At 42.5% G+C, this 16,047-nt stretch overlaps 1 protein-coding gene across 50 annotated transcripts in view; it reads left to right on the top strand.

Moving 5' to 3' along the window:
* LOC145361429 (calcium/calmodulin-dependent protein kinase type II subunit beta) overlaps window positions 1–16,047 on the top strand; it is a 268,939-nt gene that overhangs the window by 92,911 nt on the left and 159,981 nt on the right. For all 50 annotated transcript variants that reach the window (XM_080217228.1, XM_080217224.1, XM_080217219.1 and 47 more), the window contains exon 3: window positions 9,964–10,023. In XM_080217228.1, coding sequence (XP_080073354.1) covers window positions 9,964–10,023 — 60 coding nt within the window. The remainder of the gene's footprint in view (window positions 1–9,963; window positions 10,024–16,047) is intronic.

The raw sequence follows: 16,047 nt of genomic DNA, 5'->3' as shown, positions 1-16,047 counted from the left end.
CTCTCACAGTGCAGCACTCCCTTGTTATAGCCACGGAACATCAGTATGTGATCAAGGTTCCCTATTTCTCGAATCCTCTTCAGCTTCTATAAACAATTTTCACCCTCTCCATTCCTCTGATGGGCCCTTGTTTAACATCTGCTCTGAAAGGTGACCTTCTGATAATGTAGCACTTCTCAGTACTGCATAGCATGTTGATCTAGTTTATGTACACAAGTCCTGAAGTAATTGAACAAAACTAAACAAAGGGGATTTGGATATAACCAAAACAGCACACATTTTGGAAATTTGAAACTTAAAAATGCCGAGAATACTCGGGTCTGGTGGAATCTGTGGTGAGAGCAGTAGTTTATGTTTCACATCTGTGTTGTTCCATCAGAATACATGAGAAAAACAACTCGAGGAATGCTGAACACATGATGACATATTTGTAATGGTGGTGGATTTGAACCATGAAGGTGGAAATTCTTTAGAATCCATGCAGAATCATTGGAGCTGCAAAGGATGGAATTCCCATGATACCTGATCAAGACAAGCTGGAAAATAGGAAGCAAGGAAGGTCAACAAGTTAGAGCAGATGAAGCAAACTCCTGATGGAGAGAAAGGTAGAACTTCAAGGTGGTCATTGCTCGAAGAGAAGCAGCAGTGAATTATACTAGAATACAGTCTGTGGAGAGAGAAACAGAATCTGTGGTGTTTCACTAGAACTCCTGGCTACCTTATCTGAGAGTACCCTTTCCTTTACTGTCGGAGCTTGTTGTTCAATGCAGTAGTTTATGAAAGGTTCATGTTTGAAAAGAAACAGTTGCTTTTATGTCGCCTCTTGGTGATCAGTGGAAATTTCAAAAGCAATACTTTTGAATTCTAGGCACTGTTGTAACATAGGAGTGGCATGGGCTGGAACTTTTTGTCTGTGCGTATACTTGGTAGACCTGAAAGTGGATGCAAAATGCGCTACTGCCCACACTCCTCCCCCGAAACATGATTTTACACTGGCTGACCAATTTCCCAGCAGGTGTTCACATGTGCTAGAAAAGGCTCAGCATTGCTGGGGAGAGCAGAGAGAGGGGACAGCTGCCAAGAAAAAGGTGAGTGGGGCTGGGGCTTCTAATGTGTTCCTTCAGGGGACAGCCAATGTAGGGTTGCTTCAAGGAGCTATAGACGTATGCAGAAAAAAAACTGCAACAGATAAACTATGAAAATAGCCTGTTGACACCACATTCAAACAAACACCACTGATAAAGGGGCTGAAGAGTGATTGCAGAGAGGGATGAGGCCATAAAGGGAGTAAAAGAAAAGAAAACAGTATTTTACATTTGCAGCATTGTAGAACTATAGCATTCATAGAATCTCTCAAATTTGAGTTTTTTGAAGGGGTAACCTAAAGTTAGATGAGGGTAGTGCAGTTGACATTGTCTACAAGGACTTTTGTAAGGACTTTAGCAAGGCCTTTGACAAGGTACCACATGGTAGGTTGTTGCATAAGATTGAATCTCACGGATCCAGGATGAGGTAGCCAGTTGGATACAATATTGGCTTGATGACAGAAGCAAAAGGGTGGTTGTAGAGGGTTGTTTTTCAAATTGGAGGCCTGTAACCAGCGGTGTCCCTCAGGGATTGGTGCTGGGTTCTCTGTTGTTTGTCACTTGTCAGGGATATCCACGACTTGCTGAAGGCCACGACTGAGGCGTTCAAGTCAGGTGACACTGACCACTGACCTAAACAATAATGCCAGATACGATCTAAAGATATCCATCAAAGATGCCAAAAGACAGTACCGGACCAAGCTAGAGTCCCAGGCTAGCCACACCAACCCCCGCTGACTATGGCAAGATGTACAAGACAAAACAGGCTACAAGATGTAAAATTAGCGGTTCCAACGCACCTCTCCCTGATGAGCTCACTGCATTCTCTGCCCGTTTTGAGCAAGAAGTCAGCGAGAGCATGCCCTCCACTCTGGAAGCCCTGAATGAACCTGTATCTGGAGTCACCATTGTAGATGTTAGAGCAGCTTTCTTGGAGGTCAACCCACAGAAAGCAACTGGCCGGATAGGGTACCCAGATGTGCACTCACATCCTGCGTGGATCAGTTGGTGGGGTATTTATAGACATCTTCAACCTCTCTTTACAACAGTCTGAGATCCCTATGTGTTTCAAGAAGATGACCATTGTTCCAGTACCTAAGAAAAACGAAGCAATGTGTCTTAATGACTGTCAGCCGGTGGCTCTGACATCTGTCATTATGAAGTGCTTTGAAAGGTTAGTTATGACACAGATCAGTTCCAGCCTCCCAGATTATCGGATCTATGACAGTTTGCCTATTGCCACAACAGGTCCGTAGCAGACGCCATCCTGCTGGCGCTGTACTTAACTCTGGAACACCGAGATAACAAGGACACTTAGGTCAGACTCCCGTTTATTGACTACAGATCAGCCTTCAATACTATTAGTCCCACAAAACTCATCTCCAAACTCCGTGGCCTGGGCCTCAGCATCTCCTTCTGCGACTGGAATTTGAACTTCCTCACTCACAGATGACAATCAGCAAGGATAGGCAACAACACCTCCACAATAATCCTCAACAACAGTGCCCCACAAGGCTGTGTTCTCAGCCCCCTACAATATGTCTTATACACCTATGACTGTGCGGCCAAATTCCCCTCCAATTCGATTTTTAAATTTACTGATGACAGCACCATAGTGGGTCGGATCTCAAACAATGACAAGACAGAGTACAGGAAAGAGATAGACAATCCAGTGAACTGATGTGGCAATAATAATCTTTCCTTCAATATCAACAAAGCGAGGGAGATTGTCATCGACTTCAGGAAGCGTAAAGGAGAACGTGTCCCTGTCTACGTCAATGGGAACAAAGTAGAAAGGTCGAGAGCTTCAAGTTTTTAGGTGTCCAGCTCACCAGCAACCTGTCCTGGTCCCTCCATGCCGACACTACAGTTATGAAAGCCCACCAACACCTTTACTTTCTCAGAAGACTACGGAAATTTGGCATGTCAGCTACGACTCTCACCAACTTTTACAGAGGCACCATAGAAAGCATTCTGTTTGGCTGTATCACAGCTTGGTATGGTTCCTGCTCTGCCCAAGACACAAGAAATTATACAAGGTCATGAATGTAGCCCAATCTATCATGCAAACCAGCCTCCCATCCATTGACTTTGTCTACGCTTCCTGATGCCTCAGCAAAGCAGCCAGCATAATTGAGGATCCCACACACCCCGGACATTCTCTCTTCCACCTTCTTCCTTTGGGAAAAAGATAGAACATCGAACATTACAGCGCAGTACAGGCCCTTCGGCCCTCGATGTTGCGCCGACCAGTGGAATGAATCTAATGACCCTCTAACCTAAACTATTCCAACGTTATCCATATGCCTATCCACTGACCATTTGAACGCCCTTAAAGTTGGTGAGTCCACAACTGCTGCAGGCAGGGCATTCCACGCCCATACTACCTTCGGAGTAAAGAACCTACCTCTGACATCTGTCCTATAATTATCACCCTGCAATTTAAAGCTACGTCCCCTTGTGTTAACCATCACCATCCGAGGAAAAAGGCTCACACTGTCCACCCTATCTAATCCTCTGATCATCTTGTATGCCTCAATTAGGTCACCTCTTAACCTTCTCTTTAATGAAAACAACCTCAAGTCCCTCAGCCTTTCCTCATAAGACCTTCCCACCATACCAGGCAACATCCTGGTAAACCTCCTCTGCACCCTTTCCAATGCTTCCACATCTTTCTTATAATGCAGCGACCAGAACTGCACGCAATACTCCAAGTGCGGCTGCACCAGAGTTTTGTACAGTTGCAACATGATCTCACGGCTCCGAAATTCAAACCCTCTACCAATAAAAGCTAACACGCTGTACGCCTTCTTAACAATCTTCTCAACCTGGGTGCCAACTTTCAAGGATCTATGCACATGTACACCGAGATGTCTCTGCTCGTCGACACTACCAAGAGTCCTTGCATTAGCCCTATATTCTGTACTCCTGTTACTCTTTCCAAAGTGAATCATCTCACACTTATCCGCATTGAACTCCATTTGCCACTGCTCAGCCCAGCTCTGCAGCTTATCTATGTCCCTCTGCAAACTGTAACGTCCATCCTCACTGTCTACAACTCCTCAGACTTTAGTGTCGTCTGCAAATTTACTAACCCATCCTTCTACACCCTCATCAAGGTCATGTATAAAAATGACAAACAGAGTGGCCCAAAACAGATCCCTGCGGTACACCACTAGTAAGTGAACTCCAGGTTGAATATTTCCCATTAACCACCACCCTCTGTCTTCTATCAGCTAGCCAATTCCTGATCCAAACCGCTAAATCACACTCAATCCCATGCATCCATATTTTCTGCAGTAGCCTACCCTGGGGACCCTTATCAAACGCTTCGCTAAAATCCATATACATCACGTCACTGCTTTACCCTTACCTACCTCTTTGGTCACCTTCTCAAAGAACTCAAAGGTTTGTGAGGCACGACCTACTCTTCACAAAACTGTGTTGACTATCCCGGATCAAATTATTTCTCTCAAGGTGATTATAAATCCTATCTTTTATAATTCTTTCCAAAACTTTGCCCGCCACAGAAGTAAGACTCACCGGTCTATAATTCCCAGGATGGTGTCTACTCCCTTTCTTCAATAAGGGGACAACATTTGCTATCCTCCAGTCTCCTGACACTATACCTGTAGCCAATGACGACATGAAGATCAAAGCCAAGGGCTCTGCAATCTCCTCCCTAGCCTCCCAGAGAATCTTAGGGTAAATCCCATCCGGCCCAGGGGACTTATCTATTTTCATACTCTCAAGAATTGCTAACACCGCCTCCTTATGGACCTCAATCCTGTCCAGTCTAAAAGCCTCTATCTCAGTATTCTCCTCGTCTACATTGACTTTTTCCTGCGTGAATACTGACGAAAAATATTCATTTAGTGCTTCACTTATCTCTTCAGGCTCCACGCACAACTTCCCACTACTGTCCCTGACTGGCCCTAATCTTGCCCTAATCAATCTTTTATTCCTGACATACCGATAGAAAGCTTTAGAGTTCTCCTTGATCCTACCTGCCAGTCTTCTCATGTCCTCTTCTAGCTCTTCTTAACTCTCTCTTTAGCTCCTTCCTGGCTAATCTGTAACTCTCCAGTGCTGTAACTGAGCCTTCATGTCTCACCTTTACATAAGCCTCCTTCTTCCTCTTCACCAGAGATTCAACTTCCTTAGTGCACCATGGTTCCCTCGCTTGACCACTTCCTCCCTGCCTCACAGATACAAAAGATCAAGAACCAACCGACTCAAGAACAGCTTCTTCCCTGCCGCTATCAGACTTTTAAATGGATTTACCTTGCATTAAGTTGATCTTTCTCTACATCCCAGCTATGACTGTAACATTACATTCTGCACTCTCTTGTTTCCTTCTCTATGAAGGGTATATTTTGTCTGAAAGTGCACAAGAAACGATAGTTTTCACTATATGTTATTATTGTCACGTATTAAATAATAAATCAAAATCATTTATATTAATGATTTGGATGGGAATTGAAGAGGCGTGCATATTGAGTTTGCAGATGACACCATGATTGCATAGTGGACAGCGAAGAAGGTTATCTAGGATTGCAGTGGGATCTTGATCAATTGGGCCAGTGGGCTGATGAATGGCAGATGGAGGTTAATTTAGATAAATGCGAGGTGATGTATTTTGGTAGATCGAACCAGGGCAGAACTTATTCAGTTCGTGGTAGGGTGTTGGGGAGAGTTATAGAACAAAGAGATCGAAGGATACAGGTTCATAGCTTCTTGAAAGTGGAGTCACAAGTGGACAGAGTGGTGAAGAAAGCATTTGGCATGCTTGGTTTCATCGGTCAGAACACTGAATACAGAAGCTGGGATGTCTTGTTGAAGTTGTACAAGACATTGATAAGGCCACAGTTGGAATACTGTGTACAGTTCTGGTCACCCTATTATAGATAGGATATTATTAACCTAGAAAGAGTGCAGAAAAGATTTATTAGTTTGCTACCAGATTTTGATGGTTTGAGTTACAGAGAGAGGTTGGATAGACTGGGACTTTTTCCCGAGGGTATATGAGACTTCAGGGTAATCTTAAAGAAGTCTATAAAATAATAAGAGACATAGATAAGGTAGATAGTCAACATCTTTTCCCAAAGGGAGGGGAGTCTAAAACTAGAGCGTATAGAGGGGCAATTTGCTCATCTGGAACAAACTGTCAGTGGTAAGAGTAGGGACGAGTACAATGTAGTCTTTTAAAAAGTGTTTAGACGGTTACATGAGTAAGATTGGTATAGAGGGATATGGGTTAAATGCAGGCAGTTGGGTTTTGGCTGAATGATAAAAACTGATGGCATTGACAATTTGAGCTGAAGAGCTTATTTCCGTGCTGTAGACCTCTACGACTCCAATCCCTCCAGTGCAGAAGGAGGCTATTCTGCCCATGAAGGCTTCACCAACTCTCTAAAATAACATCTTCCCCACACTCAACTCATCTCTATAATCTCATACGTTTACCATGGCTAATCCACGTAGCCTTTACATCTGTGGACTGTGGGAGAAAACTGGAGCACCCTGAGGAAACCCCACCCAGACACAGGGAGAACGTGCGAACTCCACAAGAGCTAGTGTCAACCAGCAAGAAGAGGGCTGATAGGTGCTGGATGAGATATGGGCAGCAGACCTTTTAATTGAAACTTCGAGTGAGGAAGAACCATTGTCACTTCCAGCAACAAATATTCAAATGACACAGATAAAGCTCTTCACATCAAAGGGGCTGACAAAAGTAGGGATGAAGATGGGTGATGTTATGGAGGTGGAGAACACAGCCTTTGTGATGGGGAGGCTGATAATAGCTGAGATCAGGGAGTTGGAGTGTGACAAACCTTGGATGTTAAGTTGCTTGACAGCAGTGATTTTCAAGCAGAATGTAGCGAGATCTCGCCCTGAATTGTAGGATTGCAGTGGCTACGTGAGGTGCAGGATGTCTCGGACAGAGTGCAACAAGAGGGATATCTTGGAAGTGCAGAGCAAATTCAAGGACATTTGAAAGAGATGAGCCAAGTTTCAGTGATAGGACCACAGCAGGTCCTCAAATTACCAGTCGAAGCATATCTGTCAAAATAAATCCAATCGACCTGTTATCAGGCTGTCACTAAAATGAGAAATTGAGTCATTCAGAGGTGACTCACATTTATAGACCATCCGTTCTTCAGCTGTGCATTGAGTGCTGGTGTTGCTTTCGTTCTGGTCTCCTCGATGCCAGCGCCCTTTAATAAGGCACCTTGTCTAATCTCTTACTCTTCAGCTCAGATCTTTTAATATCCCACAGCATCGACTCCTTTTCACCTGAACAGGCAGGCAGAGCTTTGATTTAGCATCTCCATTGAAATCTGGTAGTGCAGCAATTCCTGAGAATTGATCTGAGGAGCTGACCTTGACATCAAGTGCTGAATTACTAGAGGAATTTCCACTCATTTGCTCATTCTCTGCCTTTCATTCTATTCCACTCTCCCTTCTCCCTGCAGCTTACCAGCAAACCATTCTGATGATTTCTCCCTTGTGAAAAGCACTTGGTCTCACAGTGGGTGCTGCTAATGCCCGGTACTTTCTTGGAGAGTTTCAAAAACTCCTAATGACGATAATGTCAGTTTGGCTGTGGTAATAAGATTCTGACCCTTGAGTCATAAGGTAGTGGGCATAAGGCCCCCAGGATTCCTTCACATGATATAAGGTTGACTCGTCAGTGCTGAGTCACTGCTAAGATTCACATGTTTGAACATATTTAAACCAAGCCCCTGCCGACACAATTGAAGAATGTTGACATATTTGTCCTGATCTCTGGTTTAAATAAAACCACAGAGTTCTCCAGATGAGCTGGCCAATATTTATCCCTCAACCTACACCCAAAAACAGCTTATTAATTTCACGGCTGGAAGACTTGTGCAAATTAGTGTTACATCTGATTCCACAATAACAATTCATTGATGGTCTAATGCCTCGGCGGTCAAAGAAAGTTTATTATTTTCATGTTCTGGCATTGTGTTGGTGGTCCCTCATGTTGCTTATCCAAAGGCCCAATGCAGCCACCTGCTTGCTCTGCGCCTTTACCATTCCTTGTCTTGGGTTTATGATTTACCAATTGGGATACACATATGACATTTCATATGTCATCTTTCACTTGACTTAGCTCTAAGAATTGGCTTGCAAGTCTCCAGTGCTCCCTGAGCTTAATTTCAGAATGATCCTTTTTTTCAATCAGTGGCCTTTGAGATTTTACTTTTTTTTTGCATATTTTTATCCTGAGTTGTGAAGAGAATTATGAAGCATTGTTTTGTGATCATTTTGAAAAGCTATGTATTACAGTGCTACATTTGCATAAAGCTAGTTGTTAAGATTGGCATAATGAGATGCTTGTCTTTGCTATCATTTTCAGGGGTTTTTGTGTCATATGTCTTGGAATTAGCTAAAGGAAGGAGGGTGCAATATTTGCCCTCCTGATTGCAGAGACATGCTCTTCTCTCCAATTAAATGAATCCAAATAATGATGGGCAGGAAAGAACCTCTCAGTCACGCGATGTGCCCTCGCAGCTACACTGTCTTGAGCACCACAACAAATCTCCATGACAGCCAACCCAAAAGCCTTGGGATTTCCTGAGAGAGATGAAATATCAGATAAAAACCCCAGCCAATTATAAGGAGAAAAACATGGAAAATCTGTCTTTAGCTTATTAAAACTACTCTGAGAGACAACATTGCCTCTGATGAATCATCCACACGACCAGTTGTGATTGCCACTCCAGCCAGAAACAGGTCCAGCTCTCACTGCAAAGCATTTTGCAGTTTCAAGAGCAGTTCTGCCTTCCTGCCCAATCTGCACTGCGGAGGAATGCACTTGTCTAATTTCTTTCAGGGTGTTCTTGGCTGGCAGTCAATGGCTGAGAGATGGAGAAGTCAGCAAGTTTGGAAGCCTGCATGGTGACTTGTATGGCCAGACTGCATTGCTCAGGATAAGTTCAGATGATCATTTATTTCCATTACAGTTGAGGCCAGCCACTTCTTCAAGTGCATCTTGGAACCCTTGAAGGGGTGGGCCACAGCGTTGAATTCATGTTTGCGACCCCACCAGGGTCTTGCATTCTTGAACTAACAAAGACACTCAAACACACAAACAGATCCACAATCCCTATCTCAAATTCCCCTGATCACAGGAGGAAGGTAAGATGGGAGCAGTGTGGTCAGGGGAGGTAGTAAGAACTTTCCTGGAAAATCAGTTGATTCAGTTCAGAAACTTCACGAGCGCTCCGTCCCCTCACCCTTCAAGCGTCTGAACTTTGGGAAGAGACAGTACTGGAAAGACACAGCAGGCTCAAAGTAATTGGAAGAACAGGAGACTTGGTTACTGTTTTGAATCAGAGTGTTCGATTTGAACTCAGAATTGTTTCCAGAATAATATCACGACCCCAAGAGCTAATTTGGCTTTTCCTGCACTATGAGTGACCCAATATTTTATCTTTGTTTCATCTATTTATGATTGCAGTCTTTTTTTAAAGTTCTGGGACTTCATTCTGATATCTCTGAGCAGATTTTCTCAGTAAAAAGTCTGACAACACCAGGTTTAAGTCCAACTGATTTATTTGATAGTAAACTCACAAGCTTTCGGGGTTTGTCCCTTCGTCAGGTGAATGGCCTGACGAAGGAACAAACTCCGAAAGCTTGTGAGTTTACTATCAAATAAATCGGTTGGACTTAAACCTGGTGTTGTCAGACTTTTTACTGTGTTTACCCCAGTCCAACGCTGACATATCCACATCAGATTTTCTTAACCATTCTTGTGCCTAAAAATCAGACCAGTTTCTGATCAATCGATTTATTGCTGAGTCTTTCACCACCGTTTCCTTTTGATTTATTTGTCTTTATTCTCTTGCAGATCATCAGAAGTTGGAGAGAGAAGCTCGAATTTGTCGGCTGTTGAAGCACTCCAATATTGGTGAGTACTGAGGCAGAAGCATTTGATCTGTTCACACTGAATTATTTCAGATTTAGATGAAAGGCCTGTGATTGCAACCCAGGCAGATGGCCCTGTACAGTCATTTTATTTCATGTCTCGTCAGGAATTCTTTGAGCCGCAGGATACTGAAGCAAGTAGGAAGAGATCTGCTACCTTAACAGAAGGGTATAGATCTGAAACAGAGTGTGACTATGTTGTGTTCCTGCCATCTGCAGCAGAATGGGAGGGAAGAGTTAAATGGAGCATTTACCAGTTGAAGTTCAAGGTTCCCAACTCTGAAAACATTTGTGTGAGGCAAGAAAATGCTACTGCATTTGCTTCAATAGGTTTGGGTGCCCTGATGTTGAGTATTGTTGATGGTAGTTCCTGGTCAGCTGGTGTTATGAGAGAAGTTTCAGTAAGCAAGTGAAGAAGAAAAGCAGAGATTATTTTTCTTCTTGGTATTTTGTGGGACGTGAGCAAGGCCAGCATTTTTTGCTCATCCCTTGTTGCCCTTGAGATGGTGGTTGTGAGCTGCCCTCTTAAAGCACTGCAATCCATCTGATGTTCAGAAGGGAGCTCCAGGATTTTGATTCAGCCAGTAACTCATTGCAACTCAGTAAAAGTGAACTGATAATTGACGAAAATACTGGTGAAACTTGTTCCGATTTGCTTCAAAAGTACTGCACTCATTGATGTTGTATATGGAGAAAGCAGCAATAAGTGATAATCTGCCCACTACCAGCAGCAATTTAAGAACACGAAATTCATAGCAGTAGAGGAGCCTTAACCCTGGGGTTGAACGCCATACATGTCCATTTGATGCAGTACTTGAGAGGAACAGGTGACTTTGAAGCTGAAACTCCCAAAACAAACTAGCATTCATGTCATTTCTGAGTCTGTCTGTTGACTGGGAGAGATTGATTGCTGTGATCTGTCAACTCTTGGCATGGTATCATACAATTGCCAGCTATGCAGATGTAACACTTGATGGACCTTTTTATATTGTCATGTGTGAAGGGCTAATTCTGACTGTGTCAAACTGCAGTCATGCTCGGGATACACCACCTGCTATCACAAGGCTAACACTGAGCAGTGTCCAGGAGGTGAGTTATGGGCAGCATGGTAGCACAGCGCCGCCTCACAGCGCCAGGATTTGATTCCCAGCTTGGGTCACTGTGCAGAGTCTGCACGTTCTCCCTTTGTCAGCATGGGTTTTCTCCAGGCGCTCTCCGTTCACCTGACGAAGGGATTAACCCGAAAGCTAGTGAGTGTACTATGAAATAAATCGGTTGGACTTAAACCTGGTGTTGTCAGACTTTTTACTGTGTTTACCCCAGTCCAACGCTGGCACATCCACATCACATCTTGGAGCAGCAGGTTTTTCAAGCCAAGCAGAATATTTTTGAAGTGTTGTGAGAGGTATGTACAACTTGTCTTCTGATAAGAAAGGTGGCAATAATGGCGTCAGCATGAGCTATTTAGGGGATAGAATAATAAACATATGTAGAGTTATCTCTGAGCTATATGACGAGATCGCACTTGAAGAATTTAGGGCTCGGTTTATGAAAAAAATCTGATCAATGACATAAGTAGCTATTGATGGAGGTAAAATGAGTTGAATTTCAGCATCAGCCATTGTCCTATTGAATGGCAGAACAGGCTCAAAGGACTGTATGGGCTGTGCCTCTTGTTCCTCATATTCTTCGATGGTGCATAAAGCAGCATGTTTTTCAGCCATCCTCAGACAGCTTAAGAGGGAGGTCTTGAAGCCTAAAATCACACTGTGATCTGGGCTGGGCTGAGCTGATCCCTTACCCTTGGTATCTGTATCCTTGGAAGTGTCTTGTGTTTATTCAAAGTACTTTGTGATCCATAAGAAGGAGGAGTTTGAATCTTAACACTTGCCATGAGTGACTGCAGTGCCAAGCAGACAGAAGTCTACTAGCTAATGGACAACTTGTGACTGAGATGACATGTGGAGAAAGCATTAGCATGAGAATCTCAGGACAATCCAAAAACAGGAACAATCTGCAGGCATCCACGTGCAAACAAACTGCTGATGGGCAGGACATAAAAGTTTGCAAGCATATGTACAGAGAATAAAGGAAAGACCAGAATTTACATCGTGCCTTTCACACTCCTCACTTAACAACCAATTAATTACTTAAAGGTAAATTGTTATATTGTAGGAATTTTTAACACAGCAAGTTTTCCCAAGCCGGAATGAAAAGAAGATAATCAGTTATTTGTGGTATTAGTTGAGATGTAAATATTGGCTAAGATGCTCGTGCACACGTCTTTGACCGTTATTGAAATAGTGCCATGGGTTCTTTCTATGCTTCTCTAAGAGGGCAGACAAGGCCTACATTTAAGGTCTCCTCTGAAGGTTGGCACCTTCAACAATGCAGCACTTGCTCAGTCCCACACTGATGTGTCAGTCATGATGTGTGCTCAAGTGTCTGGAATGGAACTTGAACTCTCGAACTTTTAGCTCAGAGACAATAGTGTTGCCACTTCACCAAGGCTGTCAGACCCCGGAGCCTTGGGACTAGAACATGGAATGTAAGTCAAAGATTATACCTCGATGGTGCATATCACAGATTAAATCCAGGGTTGGCAGGAAGAATGGAAGTCATGTGAGATGCTACCCATTTAGTCACGTGTATTTCAAGCTTACCAGCTTATTTTACACATTGAGATTCTTTCCAACTTAACATGAACAACACAGCCTGTGCTTCTGCCACAGATATGCAACAAGCAAAGAAAAGAGAAGCAGCATTATTCAAACAGCAGTACACAATAACATTCCCACCTGAGAAGCAGGATTTGAAAAACAACCAAGTCTTGTCAAGGAAACATGGCTCTTGCAAAACCTGCTCCATTCTTCTTAGTCAGGGAATTTCTCTCATTGCGAAGTCTTTCACACGGAGGATAGACAGACCATCATCGTTATGAGCAGCAAGGCACAGAACCTCAGAAAATGGTTTTGATTTTAATATCAGCAGCATCAGTTGAGGCAGAGCTGGATCCAGATTGCAGCTGGCTGTGAGCAGTAGTGCTTGGTTGAACTTGCGTTTTCAGACAGTATCGTTTAAGTCAAATAGTTTCAGAGCACAAGTTATGAGAGGATTCATTAAAATGAGGTGTTCACCTGCTAGTCTGACCAAGAGCAATTTCAAACTACTTACCTTCCTGCAGGTTTTAATTGTGCTCCAGTTCACTGTGCATTCAGCACTCCACCCAATTCAGCAGTGTCTCACAACAGTCATACTGTGTTTAAAACAAAACAAAACGGGTGTACAACATCAGTGCCAGGTGGGCAAATCAAAACTTGCAGTGGCAAGTTAATGTTTAATAATCCCTAATTGGGCAAGATTACAAATATTAACTGCGATAAATACACAAGTGCTTGGATCCTAGATTGCTTCAAAATTAGAGGAGATTGATAACTTGTCACTTAGGATTCCTGTATTTTGCATTCTCTTTAAAAGCAATCACTTGAGTGTGTGTGTGTGTGTGTGTGTGTGTGCGCGCGCGCGCGCGCATGTGCCGGGTGGAATGGTGTTGTGAGAAGGCTGCACTGTCCACAGTCTCCTGTGTGAGTTAATTTGATGTGGAGATGCCAGTGTTGGACTGGGGTAAACTCAGTAAGAAGTCTCACAACACCAGGTTAAAGTCCAAGAGGTTTATTTGGTAGCAAAAGCCACTAGCTTTCGGAGCACTTGCTGCTCCTTCGTCAGGTGAGTGGGAGTTCTGTTCACAAACAGGGAATCTCAAGACTCAAACTCAATTTACAAAATAGTGGTTGGAATGTGAGTCTTTATGGGTAATCAAATCGCAAAGGTACGGACAATGTGAGTGGAGAGAGCGTTGAGCACAATTTAAAAAGATGTGTATTGTCTCCAGACTGGACAGTGAGTGAGAAATCTCACGATCTCAAAATCTCCTGTCTGGAGATAATACACATCTCTTTAAGCTGTGCTTAATGCTCTCTGTCTTTCCACTCTCAATTGTCTGTGCCTTTGAGACTTGATTACCTGTAAAAACTTGCATTCCAACCATTATTTTGTAAATTGAGTTTGTGCCTTTATATGCCCTGTTGGTGAACAGAACTCCCACTCACCTGACGAAGGAGTAGCAAGTGCTGCGAAAGCTAGTGGCTTTTGCTACCAAATAAATCTGTTGGACTTTAACCTGATGTTGTGAGACTTCTTACTGAGTTAATTTGTACATCCCTTTTTTGTACATTTTCTTTTTTAAAACAGAGGATGACTGTTATGCATTTTGTGGAGTTGAGAATATAACAGTGAGCTGGAGCTCAATTACAATCTGCAGAGGGAAGGGGTTAGAAATTGCTGTGGTAATATCGGCATCTTAATGTGTTTCTGTGATGCTCTTTGCTAATTAACTTGTGCTCTTGAGCGATTAGAAATAAATGCATTAAATTCTGCCTTAAAATAGCAGTGACCAAAGTCAGGTCACATGTTAAAAGTCCATCTGCTTTTTTTTAAATGATAATTTATGGTTACAATGGGTAATGTTTCTTAAACTTCAGTGCTACATCTGCAGATGTGGTTCCAAATTTCACTGCTCTGATTTTAACAGTATGTCCTCTTGTTCTGGATTCCCCTCCAGGGGAAAGAATTTCTGTGTGTCAACTGATAAGTTAATTATAATCCTTTAGACACACTCATTTGAATATCCCTCAACTATGGAAACTGAAAGGAACAGGGAATAAATTTGTGCAACTTGTCCTCATAATTTGACCCTTCAAGCATGAGGATGATTTTGGTGAATCCAAGGCCAGTATTTCTTTCTCAAGATTGGTGCTCAAGACTAAACATAGTATCTCAGATGAGCTCCAGCCAAGACTCTGGTGAATTTTTTGCTTTAACCCACCTGAAGACAAATTCCACAACACCTGTGAACAAGGTTCTCTCAATTACTTTGCTCCTCAATGCTGTTAGTCTTTTGTCAATAATAAAATACTTAATTTTCCTCACTCAGGTCCAAAGTAGATATGACACTTATCCATGTTGGTCTCCATTTGCTGCAGTTTTCTTTTCTCACTTAATTTCTCTGCATCTCTTTGTAATATCCGACTTCCATAAACTTCCACACCTAACTTTGTGTTATCTTCAAATTTGCCCATACAACTCCATGCCTTCATCCAAATCATGGATATATTTGTGAAAAATTGAGGATCACCACATCACGTTGTGTTGATCAACAGTGCATTTCTGTTCTCCCTACTTTATTTCTTTACCTCCCAACCAGTTAAAACCAAATTTCCAGGCTTACTTATGATTGTATTCACTTTAATTTTAGCAAATCATCTCTTGTGTATAATTTTATCAGCATCATCCATAGAGATTCCCTTGTCCACCATATTTGTGACTTCCTCAAAAAGATTCAACCAGTCAGAAATGACTTTCCCATTATAATTGCACACACACACATGCAAACATACCTATTCAAATATTCAGTCATTGTCCATGATGGTAGATCTCAGTAACTTGCCCACAACTGATGTTCAGGTGTTATGTTTGCTCTTCTGGTTTCTTCCTCATTCCTTTTCAAATTAATAGAATGACACTTGCAACTTTCAAATCCAAAAAAGACAGTTCCAAAATCAAAAGAAGTTCGGAAAATTATCAGGAATGCACCTGCAGTTGCCCCACTTGTTTCTTTACTTACCCTGGGCAGAGTCCATCAGATCCTTTATGTGTGTCTATCTCAAGTCCCATCATTCTTTCCATTATTAGTTTCTTAGTTGTTTTAAATACTCAGTTCATACTTTTGACTGGTTTTTAGGTTCTCATTTTCATTGTTATTTTATCCTCTTCCTCTGTAATGTAAATGGGCACCAAGCAGTAATTTTGAAATTGTGATTCCTTTTTGACACTCTGAATTTTTAATGTAACCACATTCCCTCTTCCCATTGTCTTTCTGTGGATGCCTTTATAACTTTCATGATCAGATATCATTCAGGTTGTATCATGACATCTTGGATATCATTCA

The sequence above is a fragment of the Carcharhinus amblyrhynchos genome, chromosome 34, assembly GCF_965287045.1.
Source record: "Carcharhinus amblyrhynchos chromosome 34, sCarAmb.v2.hapA, whole genome shotgun sequence".
NCBI classification, from domain to species: Eukaryota; Metazoa; Chordata; class Chondrichthyes; order Carcharhiniformes; family Carcharhinidae; genus Carcharhinus; species Carcharhinus amblyrhynchos.
Note: the sequence above shows the minus strand (reverse complement) of the source record. Positions and strands in the feature narration are given on the sequence as shown.